Source organism: Lytechinus pictus, chromosome 12 (assembly GCF_037042905.1).
Source record: "Lytechinus pictus isolate F3 Inbred chromosome 12, Lp3.0, whole genome shotgun sequence".
In the NCBI taxonomy this organism is placed as follows: Eukaryota; Metazoa; Echinodermata; class Echinoidea; order Temnopleuroida; family Toxopneustidae; genus Lytechinus; species Lytechinus pictus.
The window spans coordinates 9,357,853-9,382,464 of NC_087256.1; the positions used below are offsets into that span (position 1 = coordinate 9,357,853).

The following is a 24,612-nucleotide window of genomic DNA, read 5'->3' on the forward strand; positions in this document are numbered from 1 at the left end:
TTTTAAAAGGACAGTTCTATTTCAGGAAGCTGCCCCCATTGGCTCACAGCTTGGTTAAATATGAATAACTTCGCAACCTTAGCTTTGAATGTGAAGGGGTTAAGGACTTCCTTTATCATGTTTATGGAAAAGCATTAATTATTGTACACAAAATCATCAACCCTATAATTTTTTTTTACAGAAGAGGGTAATTAATAATAATGTATTGCACATTGTCTATATTTCCCTGTCCTCTATTTCCTTTTTAATTCTGCTATCTATTCATTTTATGCTCTTTCATCCCTTCCTCTCACTCTCTCTCTCCATCCATCCTAAATCTCTTTATATCTTTCTTTTCTTGTTCTTCCTCTCTCTTCAAAATGACCTCACTAAACTAAGTAATTATTTTTACTGAATTGACCAATTGATATATGACAAGTAAAATTATGAAGATAAAAACAGAAGAAGAAAGAGCTCATCTGAAACTGGGAGTATTTTATGATGCTAACAAGATGTTATATTTCTAAGCTGTAGTTTCATCATTAAAATAGAATACTGAATTCCATCTTTAAGAAATCTTCATCGTTTTGCTTGAAGTATAGTGTGAGGAATGAACAATTGAATACCACTTTTAACACAGAAATTATCAAAGAAATGCTTATTAAATTCTTCATTTATAGCAATAGGAAAATAGACTGCATAACAAAGTACATATCATAAGCATTATGCAAACATAAATTCTCATTTCGGATCATCTACATCAATTTAGGTAATATAAATATATTAATATTATAAACTTAGGCATTCCTTTTCACCTTTGTGCATTCTTAAGTTCTCAAGTGTTTGTTAAGTGCATAGAAATCTGTGCCAATCTACAAGAAGCAATTATCATTCTGATTGGTAAGCTCTTATTAGTAAAAAAAAGAGAAGAAACAAGCAAGAGACAAGTATTAGTTTAATCCAAAATGTATAATTATATGAAATGGTTGTTTTTGTCTTCTCTATCTCTCTCTCTCTCCCTTCAATATCTATCCCTTTCTCCCTCCTGCTCTCCCTCTCCCTCTCTCTCTGCATCTCTTTTAAATTTTGTGTTGACAAATTGTATCCATATTTGTAATGGAGCTGATAAGAAAATAATCAATTTCAAAGACAACAAGAGAGGGATAGAGAGAGAGAGTCACTGAAAATTAGAAATAAAAAGACAGAGATGGGGTGGGGAGGAGAGCACATATGAGAAAGAAAGTATGTCATGTTTGCTTTACCTCAGCTCTGTTAAGATCTATGTCAATAGAAAGAACAAATAGAATATCATCAGCATCGATAACAGTCACACATTACCACTGCTTGTTTGACAAGTATACATTCCATATGATGCTGCCAGATCAATTACATGTAGAGACATGTACTAATAAGGCATTGTTATGTAACATAATTTTCCAATGCAATTGTAAAGACTGGGAAAACCCCTATACACTACCACACAAACAGGTGAATAGAGAGTTTTAGTTTAGTGTTTGAGATCTTTACTATACAAATAAACCTCATCCATTTTTAGTTGTTACAGATATCAAATTAATGGAATGTCTCAACAGGAAATTCTCTGGACTTGATGATGACAAAAAATGAATCCATATAAAAAAAATCAAGGATTGTTTTCTTTACTTTTCCCCCACCATATCAAAATAAATCCGGTAGCATTTCTTTCAAACAAGTTATTGAATGTAGAATTATTTATTTAGAACTATCAAATAATCAAAAGTGAATTTTAGGCTGATGATTAGTTTAATGACAGATGGAAATAATGTTTATTTCTCCCAGGCAATTTTACAAATATTTTCCAGGTGTGTACTATTCTTGCTTTCAAAGATTATCATACATGTACATATTAACTATATAAATGTAGAGATTGTTTTGAAAGCAAGAATAGTACACAGGTGGGAATTGAGAAACCAATGTTATTCAATCATCCTCATATTTCCTTCAAGTATAGACTCATCCTTTTAGCAATCATATGTATTTGTTATTGTAATTAACAATACTTTATTTATTAAAGTTACTCTCGTCAAGAGGCTCAATTTCTTGTTCTTTGCATCACATCATTTCTCCAATATTTGTTCATCTTCATTGTGTTTTAATAGAAGTTTTATACTATCACTTGTATTTCAACTGGGAATTTACATACAGTATATATGCATGTTAAACAAACTTTACTTATGGACCTATAGTATATGGGGGAAGGACACGGGCAAATGCGTCCTCTTTAATTATGTAAAGAACATTAAAAGTAACTTCTTTTCTGTGAGATGCGCCCAATATTGTCCCATAAAACGTCTTTTGTTAGATTTGTGGGTAGCCAACCCAATTGTGTGCTTTTCAAAGTGCGAATGTTATTTTCCTTGTCACTACAAGTTGAACAATGAATTTTGCATTTTTGTGCCCCCTCCACCAGTTAGGAAATACTGGTCCACTCTTGTCTCTTTTACAACAATTGTCATTTTCTCATTATGACCTATGTTTTATCTTGAACCCTTAAATTGAGAATGTTCATTACCTTTACATGAAAACCATTCACAACTAAGATGTTTCAAATCACTAACATGAAACAAAGAAAGATCCAGCTACATGTACATCTGGGGTAATAATAGTGAACTGATTAAAACTTTCTGAATGGTGCAATATAATTTCATCTTCTCATTATTCATAAAACATTAATATCACCAGTATTCACTACATTAAACTCTATTATAGCAAATTTATAGCATATTTATCATCATTATTACCATCACGTTCCTCATTACTTGGACTATTAAAATCATTATCATTGTGGTCATCTATTGGCATCCAGCAAGGGGTCCTGTAGAAACTGCACCCTCATGTACGATGGCTAAAGGTCTATAAAGGAAAATGCATGTTATAACAAAATCAGCCAATTTCCAACAGGTTAAAAGCCCTTAATAATCAACTATGAACATGTAGCTGTGAAAAAAAAACCCAATAAAGCTAGACTTACATGCAATTCTTTCATCAATGTTGTTTGAATGCATTCTTCCCAAAAGAGGGATTTCCTTCATCTACTGTCCACGAACAGCATGTCTTCATACAATCTTTTACCAGTGATGATGGCTCCATGGTAGCATGACTGCCTCATGAAAGGGATATCATGGGTTCAATTCCAGTTGAGTCATCACAAGAACTTTAGTTTAATGGCACACTTTATCTTCTTCCAAGGCATTAGAGTGGAGGAGAATTGTTATGCAGGACTTGCAAAAAGATGCTCATAAAATAAATTGTCATTTTCTCTCAAGGATAAATTGTAAATGTTAGAGCAGGCTTTAGCATCTGATGTACATGAAGAGATTTTGATCATTAATATATGAAGTGGAGACAGAATTAGCAATAAAGGAGGGAGTGGGTTTCACCTTATCATGCATGTTGAAAGCTTCTACATTTTACAAGGGGGGCTGCCTTGGACAGTCTTGCATTTCCTCAAGAAATGCCATCTAGGATGTGCCATCCTTGTACTTGAGGTGTGATAATGCAGTCAGTAGAGTGTAGGCCTCGACATCCGGATATCCTGGATCAATTTCTAGTCAGATCAGGAAGCCTAGGTACAAGGTGCCAACATCTTATGTCCACTGATAGTCCTGCTTGATGACATTCCAGGAAGCAGAACCCATTGACATCATTGCACATCTCGAATTAAAAGCCATAGCAGAGGGAATCCGGCTCTATCATCTCATGTACATTAATAGTTTCTGCTTGTTGACGTTATAGAATGGAGAATTCCTGGATCTTCTCGTCCCTTTCAAAGAGAAGCCATAGGGTAGGAGAGCAGGTGTCCTTAGGATGCACCCCAAGCCACCAGGGGTAAAGGCACGAAGATGAACTGCCATTCCTTGATTACAGGTGACTGCTGCCCATCCTGGATAAATAGAAACAAAGAAAAGGAAAAAAACTTTTATAACAAGTATTAAAGAATTTCATGGAGAAATTTGTGCCTGGCATTTAAGATGATGGTGCATGCTAAACTGGAATTTTCATATTATAATTAATATTCAACCAGCACAAGATATTATGGCAATGATGCCATGATTGGTCAGTTGCTCCGACCAATCATAGCGCGGCGGTTCCGGCACCGACGGCACGCAGCTTACGATATAAAAGGCACACGCAGCGATTGTCCACTTTATTGCCTGACGAAGACTAGCAGGTGCAGTCGAAATGTCGCAATTTCAGTTTGCTGCATCGTGAGACAACAGATTATTTCCTTTACTGAATCACTATGACCCGCAGGTCTCTCCTCCCGATATAACTGATTAAGAGAGTGCAGGTGGACCACTACACCAGGATTTCCCCCTTCTCTTATACAAATAGTGCAGTGGGTTCTTCACGTGCAAAGGTGGTGACTCTCCTCTACACAGGGCCTCCATTTAACGTCCTATCTGAGAGATGAAGTGTTTCCACTGTAACATAGCCTGCATCTACAAAACAAGGGAGAGACATTTACACAGAACACAGGCTTCAGTCATCATCTGCCCGGGGTGGACTTGAACCCCCCGACCTTTGGTTCGACAGGCAGATTGATAAATTGATTGATAACAAATTTATATCATTCCAAAATTTCAACAAAGTTACAAAGTAAAGCCAAATATAATATAACGTTATGAAATGAAATAAAAACCTTCTGAAAAGCAAAGCTTGTTATTGAAGGTTTCCTTCAATAAGTTCAATATAAATATATATAATATACAAATCATATCTTTCTTGTAGAAGTTCAAAATATACAAATCATCATATCTTTCTTGTAGAAATTAAAGGTAAATCCTTGTTAAATATATTTTTTTAACATATTCTCCCAAGTAAAAGATAAACAAGGCTGGATTATATTACAAGATATGAGGAAAAAGTGAAAAGGACACACAAAACAAAACGTTACAAAAACAGGACGGTACAAGAACAAGGCATGACAAAAACTTATACCTAAACAAAACATACAAAATAGTACAAGAACAGACAAATTGAAAAAAAACAAAAAAACTAAGGACAAAAAACGAGTAAAAGAAAGCAAACAAAAGAACAAACAAAAAACGAATATGCACAGGTAGATCGAATGAAAAGAGACACAGACGAGAAAAGAAGCGAAATAAAGGCGGGGAGGGGGGGGGGGGACATCCGGAAGAACAGAAGATCCACAAGATATCCTAAGTAGGATGAATGATTTGAGTGTTATAGTTATTAGTTACATTTTAAAAAAATGCTCTATTGAAGCTATGAATAGTTGGCTTATTTCGTAAAGCTTGTGAAAGTGAGTTCCAAAGTTTGATGCCAGAAGATATGACCAGTTTGTTTGTTAATAATGTCCTTGTTCTAGGTAAATGGAAAAGTCCACCAGATCTTGTAGGGTAGTGATGAATATTGATATTTCTTGTAAACATAGAATAGAATACGTCTGGTAGTTCATATCTACTAAGGTTGTACGTAAAAGATCCAAGATTATAATGGTAAAGATCATGTATCTTAAGAATACCATGAGTTTTAAAAAGAACATTCGTGTGTGCCCGATAATGAGAATGGCAAATAACGCTTTACTGACTGAGGAAACTTTGCTCTCATGCATCTGCATACATGTAGAATGTGTGGGTCAATTGGAGAGACAGAGGGAAGACTTGCATCCGCAGCCCAGCCAATGAGATGTACAAATTCACCCGTGTGAAACATAAGAACTAGCTGCGCTCCTGTTATAACCATATGTATAGCTAGCAGTTTGGCAGAGTGTACATGCTGCAATAGCTAGCACATCTTGCGAGGCAGAATCATAGCAGTCGATACAAGAGGAAAGCTGATAGTACTGGCATTGTCTCAGAGTATGGGCACAAGTATCATTTTGAGGGCTTTCAGCATGTGGCATGAGTGTGAGCAACATGTTGAAGTCAAAAGGCACCCTGCATATCCATCAGTATATACACATTTTGAACACTCCCTTTTGAATGCTGGCCTTAAATAACGAGAAAACTAAAGGGGGGGGGGTTGTTTCACAAGGAGCTAAGTGTGACTTGAGTTGCACTTAATGCATCCTGTATAAAAGGCATCACTGTATTGATCAAATCATGCTAAGATGACGAGCACTACTGCGTATTAATCAAAGACAGCACGTTACAAATCATGTGCGTGTAAGCATTTAAGCGACATTTAAGTCACACTTAACACTTTGTGAAACACCCTACCAGGGTTTGAGGTACATTCAAGCAGGTGGGCAACCTCTGCAGGGTCTGTTGACACACTCAGCTCAACTTTCATGACTTCATAATTTGACAAAGGACACAGGAAGGGTCCCTCTTGCAAGTCATGCAAACGAAAATTGTGGACATTTTACAGAGAACCTTGCCTTGTAACTTGTGCATTGTTTATATGCACTACGATCATCATATGATGGAAATTATAAATTTTTCAGGGGGCATCGTTGGTGGCTAAGGGCTACAATCTTGATGTTTAAGTCATTTACAGCCATTATACGATTTTCTGTGTTGGGCGTTGTAGAGGGATGTAGGAGGATGCCGTTCTGAGGCCTCATAGAGATCGTACACATATTGAATGGTGCCTCTGCATTAATCGTAGGATGTCTGAACATTGTATGACGTTACTGCAATGATGGTAAAATGCCCGCACATTGTACAACGCCCCTGAACTAATCATACTATGACCCTGCATTGATTTTAAGAATACCCTAGAATGTATTCAGGGGATGCGATCTTACAATTCTGAAGAAAATTGTAACATCCAACTAAAACGCTTGGAGACCTTGCGATGTTCTCATATCTGTATGAAAATTGTACAATTGTCGTATGCCACCCAAAGAAGATTGCACGTTTAGTAAGACATGACACCCTACTGGCACCCTGCGATGATCAGAGACTTAATGTAAACAGGGCATAATTGTTGGTTTCAGGTTGGGAAACCACAAATCGAACTTACCTGCTGAAGAGAATAGGATGTCAGCCACACTCATGTGTCGTCCAATCCCGGTGAGTGTGAAGTCTGTCGGAACCAATGATGGGAAATTCTCCATGCGCTCATGACCTCCAATAGGAACCTGGTGATGATAACAGAAGATGGACTTATAACCAATGACATGTGCTCAGCTTCTCTCAGTTACTCTTGTCTTAAACATAACTTCTTGCGATGGTAATAGCAAAATGAGTTTGAACAGAATCTTTTTAACAATAACTACCCAAGTTATAAAATATAAAATGTGTATGAAATAATTCTTAAAGAAAATGAGTACTTTTTTAGTAATTAGTGAAGCAAGCTTGGGATTCTGTCAGGCTGACAGGTCATGTACCCATGTGTGCTTATCTGGATTGACCATTTTTATATTTGTTTCACTTGGTATTCATAAACAAGATATAAGTCCTAAAGTCAAGTGCATCCCAATATCAATATCACTTAATGCATAGAGAGAAAATCAAACGCATATATATATTAATTTCAATTTATGAAAACACATTGAAATGAATGCTTATTTCATATTTCTGCTTAGTTTTCCTAAACAGTTGTACGAGTGGTACCCGAATGAGGAACCAATGACATCACCCCCAAAAAAAATAATACTAAAAGACAATTAATATTCATAGCATTTTCAATTTTCATTGATTCAATAAAAATAAAGAAGCTCAAACCATATTTTACATTATTGAAGACAAAAAAGGAAACATGTGATATTATATGTGATAAAATCTAAAAGAAATAGTGTGTGACATGATATTGTCTTTCTTTCTCTCTGCTTACTGCCATGGTTCCATGACATTTGCTCCGCTATAAATGCCACACACTAACCAACTTCAAACTTATATTTAACACTATACTCTACCAAAATCTAACACAACACCCTATTGCAACCCTAATCAGGAGAAAATTTACACTGAGGCTGGGGGCGATTTAGAACACCAAAATGCTAAAAAGAGCCCCGGAAACTAAAAAAAGGGAACCCTAGAAATCCCCATTTATTGTAATATTAAAGCTTATCCAATGTTGCAGATGATAGGCAGTAAGTTGTGAAAAGTAGCCCCCGTAAATAATTTTTCTTTTTTGCCTGCCCTACATGTACATCTTAGACAAATAAAGCCTGGAGAAAATGTTGTGTCACTGTGTAGCATATTATCAGTTTTCTAAAAATACCAAAAGCTTCAAAATTACATATCTTTCTAACCATATCCCATTTTTAATAACATTTTCAGTGTTATGCTTGCTCAATTTATCTCTCCTTTTCTAAATCAACTTGTTGATTGGTCTCCACTATTAAACTTACCACAAATGTTTTGAAACCAGCTTTCTCTGCATATACAGCATCAGCATCTTGTGTGTCAACGACCTTAATCGGAAGAGCCTGGCTCGAGAAGACAGTGAAAAAGGCTGATTCTTTTCCCTGTACACAAATATACAATCATACATGCTTTAAAGCTAAATAAACGTAGTTGCAGTAAAACACTGATTTCGTGAGAAAGTCTGTAAAACCAAGGTAAAGTAGTGATATATCATCGTGGAGCTAGATCTGGTACAGTTACATAAACTGAACTTTGTGAAATCATAATATCTAGCTAAAAAACGATCACACTGAAGATCGCCAACACAGATAGGCACACGTGGGACACTGTATTATTATTGCTGGAATAAAGACCCGACGAAAGTGACCGAATCCGCGCTTATTTTGCTTATTTCTCAGCAATTACACAATTTCTTCCAGAATCCTTTGGCACATATTTTTTATTCATACAAACAGACACTTTGGTGATCCTTATATTAAATTCTGTAAAAAGTCATTTTGAGATCGTTCCCACAACTGGAATTTATCTTTAACAACTTCCTATACAAAATCCCATCCATTAATAAAGGACAAGCATTTCATGTTTCCCTTGAATTTGGCTTCAAATATGTGACATATTGTTTTGCATTTCAACATTTTTGATACCACATGTGATGAAAATAAAAACATCCAGAACCCAAATTTGATGGGAATCGGTTCATGGGCACCAAGATGCTGCTGGATAAGTACCTACTTAGCCCCATTAAAACAGGCAGAAATGAATGAGGCCAAATGACAGATTTTAAAGGGGCCTATTGGATATTCACTTGGCCAAACCTTGGGCTACTACCATGAACAAATTCATGTTAAACATGGTGTGTGGAAGGTTTCTCATTAAGCTTAGTATGGTAGTGATTGTTTTACCTGATTGCTAAGAAAGCAAGAATGCTTGCAAGGAAACAACGAGAGGACCGACAGCTTGAGATCCTCTCAGAGGGACCTGGTAATGAGGATTTAAATGCCCCACCAAAGGCCACTAACGCACCCAGTGGGAATCGAACCCTGGTCACCCAATTCTGAAACCCCCCCCCTCTATCGACTGAGCTATCGTGCATTTCAGCATTTTGATATCGTATGTGATGAAAATAAAAACATCCAGCACCCAAATTTGACGGGAATCGGTCCATGGGCCCCCAAGACGAAATATGGTCATGAAAATGCTAAATTGCAGAAAAACAACCAAAAGAAAAAAAGTCATGTCACACTTCATTGCTCTAAAAGCATGCCACAGTCGAGTGTAATTTCACATAATTAAAGTACAGAAACTCTCCATTGAATTCTTGAATTCTCTTTGTACTTGAAGGCAAATTGCTATTCACAATGATTTTTATAACCTTTGAATACACTTACCTGCAGATAGTCTAGCCTTCCTAGACCCCCTAGGAAGAATGTCTGACCAGGTTTAAGAACCAGAGAACGAGGTTGAATACATTTCTTAGGGACAACCAACTTCAACTCCTCACTGCTCAGCTTTGTCAAAACCTAATAAGGATTCATTACAGGAAATAAAAACGAGTTACATCCAGCTATACTTTATCATCCCCCCTTCAGAAAAAAAATACCAAACCCACAAAATTTACAAAGTTTTAGATTCAGTTCAACACAATATTACCTTCTTTATGGACTTTGTTAATTGTTAGCCACAGAAAAAGAAATACAAACAATTGCAATACAATTTTAAAAAATGTTCTTTTGAATAATGGTACACTATTTCATGATAACGATGAGACCATTCAGAATTTAACATTTCAAATGACTAAGAAATATTCTGAACATCTTTTCTTCAGATTTTTGTTCTAGGTTACAGAAGCGATTTCCCTAGATGTGATACTGACAATGGGCAACCTGGGGAAAGACAAAGAAAAAATCAATTCTCCCACTCTAAATTATTCTTTATAACGTGTGAGTAAAAAAATTTGACACCTCACAAATCCCCAATTTAAGGAAAAAATATGTCATGAACGCATAATCGTTATATATGACTGGAAAGATTATTTTCTCTCGATAATTTGATACCATATTTATGTGGTATGTCTTCACGCTTGGTTAATCAGTAGGTATTCTATGCTGTGATGTAAATTTTGATTTTCGCCAAAGTAAGGCATGACTGCAATTAATGAATCCAGATGTCAATGACGTGATAATCCTACTTGAGTTAGTAAACATAATTGCAAGTCCCTTTTCAATGAAATTGTCTTGAGGATTGACACTAAAAGCAATTATAATGTAAATCATTGGAAATGTGTTTTTAAATGGATTTTAATGCAACCCATGTAGGATTATGACATCATTGACATCTGGATTCATTCATTGCAGTCATGCCTTCCTTACTTTGTTGCAAATTAAAAATTTACATTGCTGCAAAGAATACCTCCTGATCATCCAAGCATTAATGCATATCACATAAATATGGTATCAAATTATTTGGGAGAACATACTCTTTCAGGTCATATATAAAAAATACGTGTTCATGACATTTTTCCTTAAATTGAGAATTTGGGAGGTTTTTTAAATTTTACTTACACAGTAGAAATGTTGAAAATATACGTTTGAACTTTGAATATTGATACCAAATAAATGTAGGTCTGATCATTCTGACAATTTGTTGGCCATGTCCGTCTTATCATGGATTCGCCCTTGTCCACATTCATAGGGCAAAATTAACTTTCATATTGTCTGTAATCAAACTACATATTGATCACATACTGTACATGTACGTATCCTGATGGACTGATGACATGAGTAAAGCACAATCAGAATATCACTTTGGAATCAACCAAATCTGACATTTTAGAAGATTAAGTTTAGGGCAAAACTATTTTTCATCATGTCATTCAAACAGTCGTACAACGGGTGTAAAGCATTTGAAGAATATTTCCTCACCTGTTCTTGATAGAGTACGCCAGGAGTATCATAAAACCATTGGCTTTCTGCAAACTCCAGGGGACTGAATGGCACTTTGACTTCCTGTTTCTTGGATACAGCTCTTGCAGGAGGTGGAACACCCAAGGTCATACCAAACGGGTCCCTTTCCTCTGGGAGCAAGGTTTCTTCTCCTTCATTCTCCTCATCATCATGTGATTTGGGCTTAAATGTCTGCCCAACATTACCTACGAGTAAGATAAGAAATCAAATGTGTCATATAGCTAGCACTCCATGACTAGGGGGCACATTAAAACTTAGAATAAACAACATTGTATTATTTAAAGGTCAAGTCCAACCTAGGAAAATGTAGATTTGAATCAATATAGAAAAGTCAAACTAGCATAATGCTGAAAATTTCATCAAAATTGGATGTAAAATATGAAAGTTGTAATTTTAAAGTTTTGCTTATTATATTTTAATATATTTTTACAGATCTGACAATAGGGAACAACTTGACTGAACCATACAGTATTAAACAATTCCACATATTCAGGGAGGAATTAATCGTTGTTTCACTTGACAAGTAGGAGAAAATTTGAATATTTCACATTTCATATAAAAAATACAAAATAAATAGTGAGTGTATGATGTCATCAGTCTCCTCATTTGCATACCAACCAGGTTGTAGATAACTGTTTTGTAAAATTAAGCGAAACTTTAAAATGTCATAACCTTCTTATTCTACATTTTATTTTGATGAAATATTTGGTGTTATGCTTGTTGAATTTTTCTATTTTTATTAAAATTAGCTTTATATTGGGGTGGACTTGTCCATCTAAGTATATGTACATGTAAATGCATTTTAAAGAAAATTCCTACTAGAGTATGAAAAAGAGAGAAGAGAAGATATAAATTGACAAATCAATGAGTGGTATTTTTACAAACCTTCCACATATGACACGAGCTGAGGGTCCTCAGCATCGAGCTTACTCCTCAGCCTGTCAGTCTCTTCTTCTTTCTTCTTTATCTTCACCTCCTTTGCGTTCTTCTTCAATCTGATCATCCTCTGGGCCATTCTTTCCTTGGATGGGTTGAGGAGGGGGAATCGCAGGAGATTGAGGGTGGTACCGGGCCACTGGGATATGGTAGCACGACCCATCAATGCAGAAGCCTTGGATTTGCAGAGGTCCGACTCCAGAAACCGGTTGAATAGGGTAGACTTGCCAACATTTGCTGTGCCTGTTTTGAACGTATCACAGAGATGATAATGTAAAATAAATTTCATCACAGTGCTACAGCAGCACCAAAACGTTCAGAAATGATGTAGGAATGGAGGGGGGAAACATTGTGTGAAAACAATCGCCCTTCACAACCTCTGTCTTATCAGAAAAATATGGAATTGATGCAATGTGATAAACCAAACATAACTCAATTCATTTCCCTGATCTATGTATTATTTTTTCTTCATGCACAAACACACTGGAATACAGCGTGCAATTGTGAAGAAATATCAATAGGGTTCAAGAACTTTTATATGATCATCAGACAGTGACATACAGAAAATGTAACTAAGATTAGCAGTCAAATTAATTCAAATGTAAGACCCTTCATCCATAATGACAAAATCAGATGCAAATCTTTTAATCTAAATTCATCAAGATTGATAATTCTCAAAGAACTTTAACGCATGAAAGACATATGATCTCTAATAGACTCCGAACATAATGACAAAATGTTATTTTGTTTGCAGATGAAGCATTCAGGAATAATCTACTCACCAAGAAGATACACATCTCCTTTCTTTGGTTTCAAGGACAGGATTTTAGTGATGAGATTTTCCACACCATATCCAGACTTCGCACTGATGAGTTCAACATGCTTCACCCTGTCTGCATCACAGACTCCCATCTCCACACATGAAGTCATCAGGTGGTCTTTCAACCTCCTTTCCTGCTTCGGTTCATCCTTAGGCAAGACATCGAGCTTGTTCCCTACAATCACAATGGGCCGACTGGATCCAATGAGGTCTTTGAGGTTCTTAATGATACTGCAAGGGAAGTCAAGCAGGTCAACCATGAGGATCACAAGGGCACTACGGTTCTTCCGAACAGCCTTGATGATGTCCGAATAGCTGTCCTGAGGAACACTCACATTCAATGCTGTGTGACGGTGAATGATGTACCAACACCTCTGACAGACAGAGTTACTCACTGGTTTTGAAAGGTCAAGTTCTGTGAATTTTTCACTAGGCACAAATCCTGGGCGGCTGTTGTCCTGACACTGCAAGAAAGCACCGCAACCAGAGCAGGGGACCTCACTTACTGGAATACCCTTGTCTTCGCTGCCGAACACTTTCATATCTCTAGATCTTCTTGGTTTCTGTTTCTTGTTACGTTTTTTCTTGACAGCTTTAAGAGCGGATACAACACTCTCCTCCAGATCCTCCACATTATGGTGGGATACCCTTAGCTCTTCCTTCTGCTCCTCCCATTGCCTGTTTGCAAGAAGCTTTCCTTTCAAATCAGGAGGGATGCTGTCCAGAAGGACTTCATCTATACTTGAATTGGTGATGAGATGTACCTCTCTATGGTCCGCAAACTCGTCCTTTGAAATATCTTGATACTGCGTTGGCCGATCATGTACTTTAAATGATTTACTCTTCCACTTTTCTAACTCTTCTTCTTCTCCCTTCCTGATTTGTGTGCGCCTTGATAAATGTTGTTTGTACATTTCTTCTTCTGAAAGAGAAGTATCCATATACCGTTTTGCAGGCATAGGGGTTTCCGATGACGCCTTAGTTGCTTGATTACTCTCATGTTCATGTTCTCTTCTAAAATACTGCTGATCAAATTCATTAAAATCAGTTGGGTCACTTGTTGAATTCCTCTCTGTATTCTCATATACAAAACTAGAACTTATGTCATCAAAATATTTCAAGTCAATTTCATTAAACATAAAATGTCCCCTTATAGTTCTTCCTGGTGTGGGTTTCCTTGACTTACTAACTGCAGTTGGTATCCTACTTCTCTTGTGACCAATGTCATTGTGACTGACATCCTTCTTACCAAGTTCTTGAAAATATTGCGAGTCAAACTCATTCAGGTCCTCAGCAGGTGTCATCTTAGATACAGAATCACCACTTGGCACCCTCTGTAGGTCACCCTCTGAAAAATGACGATCAAGGATACCACCGAAGTACTGATTATCGATCTCATGAGTGACTCGTTCAGTACCACTTGCTGCAACATCATCCGTCACTATCTCTGTTGTGGTTGAAGGTCTTGGTCCTGGGGTACGGTGTTTACCTATCTTGCTCAGCTGTCCTCTCCTGCTTCCCCTGCCACTTCCATGTTTCAGTCTGATAAGCATGCATCTGACAACGGAACATCCCGTTTGATTTCCTGGAAGAAAATAGTTAAGGTTATACCAATAGTGTAGACACATTATGTGATATGTTATGGACTAGTTACACAAGAGAGAGAGAGAGACAATCAAATGTCCAACGGATTGCAATTGTACATCTATAAAATTTGTTTTAACCCTAACACAAATGTTGCATGTTATCATTAAATTAGAATCAAATAAACAAGTTGCACCCAAAAACTATTCTTCAGGAACATTCTATGGAACAGCTTAATTTGCCCAATATTCTCAAATCCCCTTCACAACACTACTTTACAGAGTGATTGGAGGACAAATCTATCAGTGATTCCACTCAAACTATACACATAAAATAGAGCAGATCTGACCTAGTTTATGGATGGAGCACATACTTACCAAAGTTCATGCAACAATGGCAGATAATACTCGTTCATCTATAAAATTTGTTTCTACCCTAACATAAATGTTGCATGTTATCATTAAATTAACATCAAATAAACAAGCTGCACAAAAAAACTATTCTTCATGAATTTATTTATTTATCCCAATTTGATGTATGCATTTAAAACTGAAATGTAACACGATCCCTGAACTTGGTGTATTCTGCTTCCTTTTTCTTTAGTTCTAATTCCCTTTTTTCACTCTTGTCTTCTTCTTCCAGCTTCCCCTCCCCATTATTTTCTATTCGAATGAGCTACTTAAAGGAGAATCCAGCCTTGGCCGTAAAATGTTGTGTTGGGAAGAAGAAAAAAAAAAAAAATGGTGAAAGTTTGAAAGAAATCGGACAAGCAATAAGAAAGTTATAGCTGCTTTAAAATTGAGATCATTAGTAGTATGTAGATTTCAAATTGGCAACTGGGTAAGTAAATTATGACAAGGGGCAAGGACAACTTTCCCATAGGCCATGTACTTTATTATCAGTGATTTGTGGTTTTCTCCTAAGTACCCATTCCCCTGGGGCAGTAATCTAAATATAACCCAGGTAGTATATTGTTTAATGTCCTCATGAAAGAAAAATATAATTTGAAATAAAACTTTTGGGAAAAATGACATTTTAGCCATAATATGTATTGGAGTACATGGAAGAGTAGTCCTTGCCATACATCACTATGACATCCCATATGCGGCCAATTTGAAGTCTCCATGAGTATAGTGATTACCAATATTTACAACTTTTAAAAATTCATAACCTTCTTGTTGTTTGTCCAACATTGTTCTAACTTTCACCTATCAACTTGTCTGATTTTTCTTTTTCTTATAAAAACAAGTTTTTATTTGGGTTGGATTCCCCTTTAAAACATCTCCTTTCACCTCCTAATTAGTAATATCTCCTTTTTCCATCGTCTTCTTTTCCCCTTCTTCTCTTCTCTTCATCTTGACAGTAATTTAGTTAAATGAAAATTTGCAGAATGCCATTGCCAGAGCACTTCTTATGTTGATTTTGGTTTTAAACATTAATTCAATTGAAGAAATTGTCAAACTTGGACTATTTTTTTTTTCCCCATTTTTTTTCTCATTTTAGTCACTTTAGCTTATTGTTCAAGCTGTACTGCCTCCTTCAATTCTGAAGATTCTTGCAGTATTAATAATGAATTAATTGTGACTCTCCTTGGCAGGGTTGGCTGATTTAAATCGTGATCAAAACCCTACTCAAAACCTACCTGTTTAATAAATGATTCACAGTTGTGGGTCGGTCAATTGGAGGTGCACACCAGTTTTGATTTTTGATTATTAGTATAGTTGTATTACCCGTTTCATTATCCCCTGCCACTTTTTTTTTTTTTTTTTTTTTTCTTTAACCCAAGTACAAACCATAAACAGAACACAGTGCGCTTAGAAACACCAGTAGTAAGCGCCTTATAAATGTTATGTATCATTATTATTATTTAAATAGCGATTTAAATCACTATGATTTTTATTTAAATCATTGATTTAAATCACTTCCATTGAAACATATACAAATTATTAATTTTTTTTGTGGCAGTTGTATTTTTTGACTCAAAAGAAGATTTTATCAACTTTATATCATCCAAACATTAATAAACCCTTCATATCTACTCAGAGCAATTAAAATCAAGTCAATAAAATCAAATAAATCTTGCAAAACCAAAGATGTACTTGTAGCCTATAAGTGGTTAATACCTACATGTAGACCCTTAATCCACTTTTACGAGTGGACTAGCAAAATTTTCCCTGTAAAATTTTTCTTTGATAGCTTGCAAACAAAGTCCTTGTTTTTCATGTCAAAATCCAAGTGTTTTTAGAGGACAGTTAAAAAAAAAATATATAACAGTAAGTCAAGGGTTATTGGCAGTTCTTCTATTCTGATCATTCACATGAACTACTACATATTGCTGTCCAACACTAACAACTTGTTCATATCTTTCCATATAGCAATAGTACTTCAGAAAAAAACATGTAAAAATTTAAAGAGGAATTCAAAAAAGAAACCCTGAACTTATAATTATAAGGCTAGAATTCCATCAGAGAATTTTATCAGGATGGGTTTGAACCAAGGCCTGTTCAGACTTGTAAGTATACGATTGTGGTACACTGAGAAAGATTCAGTAATCCATGTATAAAAAATAATGTATGCATGCTGTAGGTAAATGACACTAAATCATGGCAACAACCATACATTTAATGCCCTATGCCAAAAGTGAGCATTTATTTTTGTACATTTACATACACTCTAGTAATGTTGAAGCTGTAGAACCCATTTTCTCATTTTTAGCCAAACTGCTAAGAACTGCCAAATACTACTATTAAGGTTTATTGTAAAAGAAAGTATTCAGACCAACTTGCAACTTTTTTTACCCAATCGGTCAGAGCTTTGCAAGTTAATGCTTTGACACAATCAAGAAGTTCCAACTACATGTATGGCTCAAAGAACAAAAGGAGGTAACTTCAAACAAACAAACAAAAATGCAGTTTTCTTTAACATATGATCTTCAGTCCTTGGCTTGAAAGTAAATATGTTTCTCTATGGAGAATGCGAGTCTCAGAGTCATGGAATTCTTCCAGAGAAACTGATCCTCATTTCATGTTAAGAGCTTTGAATAGGGACACCAACTATGCAGCATTAGCTTACCAAGACAGTTCATCAACTTGGATTGAACCAATAAGAGCTCCCTACATAAGAGGATGCAGACACAGCAGAAATTGTTAGCATCTTCATGACATTAATATTTTCTATAAATTCCATTTTGACTAGATTTAGTTATGAAATAAAAAGCTAAGAGTGATTTTAGTAGTGAAATGTATGATTTCAAAGTTTATGTCACGATGAAGGATTATATTTGTGGTGTTTGCGCATTGTTTTAAAAATATAAAAAAATCTGATTTAAATCAAATAAATCCGATTTTTTTTTAAAAATAAATAAAAAATAATGCCAACCCTGCTCCTGGGACTACCCATGAAAACATTTGTGTCCTTGACTGTGTTTTCCTTGCCTTCCCCTGAAGTGACTAGAATTCTAGATCTTGATCTATAGTATTATTTACAGTCAGTCCGCAAGCCCTGAAAAAGTAGCTTCTTTTATCCAAGTGATATTCATGACTAGAGGGTTTTTGCATAGTTAATGAGCTTGGTGCGAACCAAAACACCTCTTTTTATTCGGCCATTGCTGCTCTAAATATTGACCAAATTTCATGTTTTTGGTATCTTTGTAAAGAAGAAGAATAATTCTTTCAGGTCATGTGTTTTGATTTTTAAAAGAATGTTGTAATATAGGAAAAACTTTTGATCTAAAACATGAAACGAAATATTTTTTTCATGCAACAAAAGTTGTTGTTTTCACACTTAATTTCTGTTTGGGCACAAATGATTTTTAAATCATGATAAAACTGAAGACCTAAGCTTTAATATGATATAATTTTTATAAGAAGATGTATTTTAGATGGGTCAGCAGCCAGCTTTTCCTAGGCCAAGTACATTTTGCAGCTCAAAAACAAGAATACTGCGCTCTGATTGGTCATAGAGACCACACACCCACGCAAATTCCAATGTTCCCCACACTGGGCCTCTGCAAGGTCACACTCACCATGTGGTAATCTCTTCAAATTACCCGCGCCTGTTTGTTTTGAAAACAGTATTCAGCCAATCAGAACTCTGGATTTTATGTTACTCAGAAATTTCAGAAATCTCGTCTTGCATCTTGATGGAAAAAGCTGGCTGCTGACCCATCTAAAAGATGCCATATATCAAGAGTGACATTGTAAGAAAGTATAGATTTTGAGCTTTCTGATGATATAAATAATGTTGGTGCCTAAAACACAAAATGTTGCACAATTTGCAAGTGAAAACAGAGGAAGAAAATTCTGTTTGATGCATATTTTCAGGTAAAAAATTCACTTATTTATCAAAATACTTCATTCAAAAGAAATGACCAATATAAAAGAGTAACATTTACTCTTGCCCATGGTACAAAAATAATCAATATTACTCAAGGAGAAAGTGGTTAAATTCTTTGAGAAAGAAAGTTTCACAATTCACGAGATTTTGCAGGGACATGAATTCAGCCACGAGAGGAATTGGATAAATCTTGCTCATTTGCTCAATAACACAGGGGCTTGCGGACTGACTGTTTAATTAAAAGCAAAGGGCTGGCATGCCCCCATGATACTTGATAGATTAATTTGCCAAACTGTTGTCCTAATCAGAGTTGATTTATAATTTTTCTGCTAAAACCAACTTGAATTTGAGTGTACCTCCTAGTAGATCGAAAGCTTTGCAGTCCATTTTGACAGTTGTTCTGCTGGACGGAGAAAACAAAAATGTAATTTCTATTTTCTAATAGGGGCCTAATCATCTTTTTTTTTTAAACTCCCAAACAACAACAGTCAACACTATGTATAAAGACTGATGTAATTTTCAGCTTATGCCTAATCCTAAATTAATAAGGCCTAACCAGGGAGACCAGACGTCCCGTATTTTGCTCCTTTGTCCCGGCGTCCCGACAAATCCTTCCCGGGATGCCTATTTGTCCCGTATTTCAGAATATTGAACAAAATGTAGTTAATACATTTAAAAGTAACAAATTTTCATCAAATGACGAAGCAGAGACAACAATAAAATCTATAACTAAACTTTTGCAAGTTCTGCGGTGATTTTCTTGCTAACCCAATACACTGCAAACAAACTGGCCTCCTGCCTGTGTGTGGCAGGCTACTAGCTAGGCAGGATCGGAGCAGATTCTCAATGGTGCAAACAATGACATGATAAACAGTTTTTCCACCCAAATAATCACAAGGTCGGCAAAAAATTTGTATAATTATATTATGGATTCCCAGATTACTGATTTGGAGATGTAATCGGAGTCCTGAACAAGTTATTGAGTTTTCATAACTAGATCTAGTTGTTTCAACTTTCGTTTTGAGTCTTGTTGTGTATGATGCTTCGATGTTTCATCTAATTTTTATGTTGACAAGGTTTCACTTTGAAATTTTATTCATTTCTAAAACATTTTAATTTTTTTAAATTTTAAAAATATATTCAAATTTTTAAAAATATATATAAACACTAAATATCATGATTTTTGTTAGATGGTTGGATTGTTTTTGTTGCTTGAAGCTTGAAATTTGTCCTCTTTCTATCATTCTTTCTTCATCCTTCTATCCTTCCTGCTTGCCCTTTTTCGTTCCATCTATCTTTATTTCCTAGCCCCATCCTTTCTCTCTCTGTGGTAATTTTTCTTTCTTTCATTCTTTCTCTTACCTGCTTTCTTTTATTATTAAATTAAATTTTTTTATTTCCATCCTTCTTTCTTTATTTCAACTTTTCTTTGCTTCTTCCTCCCTTCCTCTCCTTTTCGTTCTTTCTCTCCTTCCATAGTTTTTTTCATTCTCTCCTCTCTTAATTCATTCTTTCCTCCCTCTCTTTCCTCCTTTCTTTCATTCTTTATATTATTTTTCCTTCTAATTCTTTTCCCTTATTCTTTTTTTTTCTTTCCCTTCCTTCCTTCCTCACTTCCTGTTTGTTTCTTTCTATCAAAGAATAAAGGAAACATTTTCTTTCCTTCATTCTTTCTTTCCTCCTTTATTTTGTCTAAGTTCACACATTTATTCATCTTCCCTTCCTTTCTTTTCCATTTTATCTAAATTAAATTCAAAGAATGACAGAAACCTTTTTCTCTTTCTTTCATCCTTTTCTTCATTTTCCCCTTCATAATATTTTTCTCTCTTTCTTCTCAATCCGAATTCATCTCTTTTCCTTCTCTCCTTCATTCTTTCATTCACCCTCCCTTCCAATTCTTTATATTTTTCACAAGTCTAACACTGTGTATCCTACTTTAATGTTGATCTTTTTTGTCAATTGTCCCGTATTTCATTTTGTAAAATCTGGTCACCCTGGCCTGGGCCTCACTCACACAACATGCGAGGTTAGTATACTAACCTCGCACAACACATGTGATTTCATAGTGCATTTTGACGTTTTCATTCATCACACGAATGTGAGGGACTAAACTACGCCAAACCTTTCAATATTTGTCCACTATGTTAATCTTGATCGTATGGTTTAAGTTTATTTGAAAAAGAAATTATAAATTATTTATTAAAGTGTTTTTATCGCTTACCTCCAAATCTCAACCAGGATACTTCGCTCGGTCCGTCCTTAGTCATCCTTCGTACTGCGGTGGAAATTACGCAAACAACAATCGAAATGCGAAATTTTCCTATCGAACATTCTCGATTCAAGTCGTCGGCGCATAATAGGAAATTGTACCAAAAATCAACATAGTTCTCTATTTATTCAAACAATTTTTTCTGGGGTGCACTTGACCTTTAAGAGATTTTCCAATGAAAATATTACATGGAACTTGGAAATACAAATCATAATTTGGTTGAACAAAATGTTTTCTGTTAAAGTATAAAACAGAAGAGGAACATATCCTTCACATATTTTTATATCCAAAATATGTTGCCTTAGTATGGAATAATCACAATGACATAAAATGAAAATGGGTAAAGTACCTTCCTAATGATCATTGAGATTTCGCCTATGGAATCATTGTTTAATAATTTTCAAAGCTTTAAATAGATGAAAATGTTCATTGAGAAAATATACATATATATATATGAACAAAATGATAATGTCCCGATTGTTTCGCATTACGTGTGTTAGATTGCGGGCATTTGTGTGTGTGTGTAGGAAGCAAGATATTCGTGTTAATGTTTGCACAAAAAAGGAGAGGGAAAGGGAAAGGAAAAGGGGAGGGGGAAAGGTAGAGGAGAGAGGGGGAAAAGGAGACCATAAAATAGAAAGAAAACAAAGGAAAGGAAGAGGGGAAGGGAGAGAGAAAGAAAAATGGAAAGAGCGAGAAAAGAGTAGGGGAGGGAGAAAGGAAACAAAAGAAGAGAAAGGAAAAAGCGAGAAAGGGAATGGAGGGGGCGGGAAAGGGAAGGAGAGACAATAAAAGACAGATCAGGGGAGGGGGAAAGGTAGAGGAGAGAGAGGGAAAAGGAGACCATAAAATAGAAAGAAAACAAAAGAAAGGAAGAGGGGAAGGGAGAGGGAAAGAAAAATGGAAAGAGCGAGAAAAGAGTAGGGGAGGGAGAAAGGAAAGAAAAGAAGGGAAAGGAAAAGCGAAAAAGGGAAGGGAAAGGGAGAGAAGAAAAGAAGGGAGAACGAAAATGGGGAAAGGGAGAAGGAGAGGGGATGATGAAGGGGATAGGAAAATGTCAAGTTTGAAGATCTGAATATTAACACTAAAACAAAATTAGACTCCCATGTTTTATTTGTAAAAATACCATCTTTTTCATGATTATAAAGGTTCAACGTCCCTGTTCTAGGTCTAAACTTCAACATAAATCTACTGGCGCTTCGCGCTTGAATTCTGGAGGTCATTCCTCTTTTAAAAGTATAGGTAATCTGTCGGACTTTTCAAATCCCAAATTTAAATCTTAAGCGCAAATGCCCTCGCATTATTTTTCATTTAGATACAGTCCTGTCATCAATATCAAAAACTCTAAGCGCGAGCTTCGCGCTGGCATCATTTTTGTAAGTGACATTTATGATGTTGTTCATATTTTACAAATGTCCATTTGTTGAGGTTTAAATGTCCAAAAGTTCAGCGCTCGCATAATTTGTAAGGTAAATAGGCCTACCCTTTTAATTGTTATACAAAGGCGCTTATACAACGTCCAGAATGCAGTTCGGAATATTGAAAATAACTATTGGTCCCGCTATTTCTGCCCGTGCGACAAGCATTTATCATTTTGAATCATGAGATTCACCTTTAAAATATGATGAAAAAGTATCGTTAAGACTGAATTAAGAAAAAAAGAAGCTCACGTTTCACGCTCGCATTTTGATCCGTTAGCTTGTGATAATAATGGTGACTTCGTTAATATATCTTAGCGGACATGTCCACCTTTTGGTGCTTCAAGAAAAATAAACACAACACACAAATAATAATAGAAAACGAACAAGAATAGAATAGATAGTTACCTATCCCACTCATGAATTCTTATTTAACAGTCCCCAAAACGTCTTTTTCTCGTGTTAGCTTATTTCATATACATATATATATATATATAAATATATATATATATATATATATATATATATATATATAGGTCTCCTCATCATGGTTATAAAAAGTGCTCAGAATGTTTTATTTTCAAGTCCTTGTATCAGAATTTTCAGCTCGGGCAGCTCTATCGCATTTTGATTACTATTCTGTTGATTTATTTACTTGAACAAAATATTTAAAATGTCCAGCTTTTAGAACAGATATCAAAAAAAGGTATTCACCTTTGATCATAGATGAGGAAGAAGAAAAAAGTGCAAAAAAATAGGAAACAAACTAACGAATTAATGTGACATAATTTTTCTTCATTTCAAGGCGACTCTTTACATTATTTTCATCATCGCTGATGGCGCTACAATAGAAAATACCGCTTGACAGCAAAAAAAAAAAAAGAAAGAGGAAAATAATGCTGAGTGTCTAAAATGCAGCTAGTAGTACAAGCTGCAGAACCGTAAACAAACATCTTGTGAATAATATCGCGCGCCCTCTTCAAGCAAAAGTTTACAACCACGATGACCCTGCGGTATCTACGTGAAGATCACGAGAAAATGCTTTTTTTTCTTAAAAACACACCAAAGAGAAGTCAAGAAACGATCCATATGGTTCGGTAAGTGTCATAGCACAATTAGAAACATTATTTTAAAAGGAATGGCATAGTTATTTTAGTAAAAAGGGTGTGAAAAATTCGCGTGCACCAGGTGCATATGAATCCTTCGCACCCGAGATGCATTGATCCCATGAGTGGCCTGGGCCTAACAGTTGGAATTTTTGGATCTATTTTATTTTTATTTGCAAAATTATTAAGTTTAGCATGCAGCACTGCACTGCAGAATATACCGAAATAGTTTATTAATTTTGGTTATCAGGTTTTGATGACTGATGGCAAATTTCGCCTTGCTTATCAATCAACCACTGAACTGCCACTGACTGGGTCTGGGGGATGGCAGGGCACTATGTCTATGACCTCGGCCACGCCACGGCTACGGACAAGCGAGCAAGCTAGCGCCGCACCGCGACCGCACCAGCAAGGAAGTGCCAGGTTGGCCGACGGCCGACCCGCATTGCCAGGCCAAAGCGGCAGCCGTTCGATTTAAGCATATTTTTCTTACCTAATACTTCTGGAAGAAAAGATGATGAGCTCTTAATCATACGATGCACACATGGTACGCGAACTACTTGTAGAAATCGATAATTCAGCATATTATTAGCCATTTTATTAAAAACAACTTATCCAAATACCTTGCGAAACACATTTTCTACGGTGTCCCTAACGATTCTCAGGAAAATGAAATCCAACCCAGAAGTAGATCTAACACGGTGAAAGGAAAAACATAAACGGGATACAGGACATCAGTCAACATGGCCAGCAAACGCAAAAGACTAGGAAAAAACCTTTGTTAGTGATCAGATACGCCTAATTGTCAAAACACCTGTATGTTCTCATTAAAATGCATATAATAAGAACACGGCGACTATGATTGCATCCATGGGTGTCGA

The 24,612-nt window shown here is 35.8% G+C and overlaps 1 protein-coding gene across 2 annotated transcripts; it reads right to left on the reverse strand.

Moving 5' to 3' along the window:
* Window positions 1–454: 454 nt before the first annotated feature.
* LOC129273492 (nitric oxide-associated protein 1-like) lies at window positions 455–24,407 on the reverse strand. Of its 2 annotated transcripts, XR_010295236.1 has the most exons (9): window positions 24,225–24,407; window positions 12,982–14,604; window positions 12,149–12,442; window positions 11,222–11,448; window positions 9,689–9,820; window positions 8,285–8,401; window positions 6,952–7,069; window positions 1,972–3,901; window positions 455–1,827 (listed from the first exon to the last, which is right to left on the reverse strand). XR_010295236.1 is itself a non-coding variant. In XM_054910532.2 (8 exons), exons 1-8 carry the CDS (start codon window positions 24,325–24,327, stop codon window positions 3,711–3,713), a joined length of 2,805 nt encoding a protein of 934 aa, XP_054766507.2. In that variant the 5' UTR covers window positions 24,328–24,407; the 3' UTR covers window positions 455–3,710. The 2 variants fall into 2 exon arrangements, 1 of the variants encoding a protein (XP_054766507.2); XM_054910532.2 differs by having other exon boundaries at window positions 455–3,901.
* Between the last annotated feature and the right edge of the window lie 205 nt (window positions 24,408–24,612).

What these genes read in the sequence shown, in the direction of transcription:
- LOC129273492 (XM_054910532.2), bottom strand. Translation starts at nt 24,327, where the DNA reads ATGGCTAATAATATGCTGAATTATCGATTTCTACAAGTAGTTCGCGTA. An exon ending in AGGAGATGTGTATCTTCTTG is followed by an intron (nt 12,443 to 12,981) that starts GTGAGTAGATTA and finishes CGTTCAAAACAG; the next exon opens with GCACAGCAAATGTTGGCAAG. An exon ending in GAAGGCTAGACTATCTGCAG is followed by an intron (nt 8,402 to 9,688) that starts GTAAGTGTATTC and finishes ATTTGTGTACAG; the next exon opens with GGAAAAGAATCAGCCTTTTT.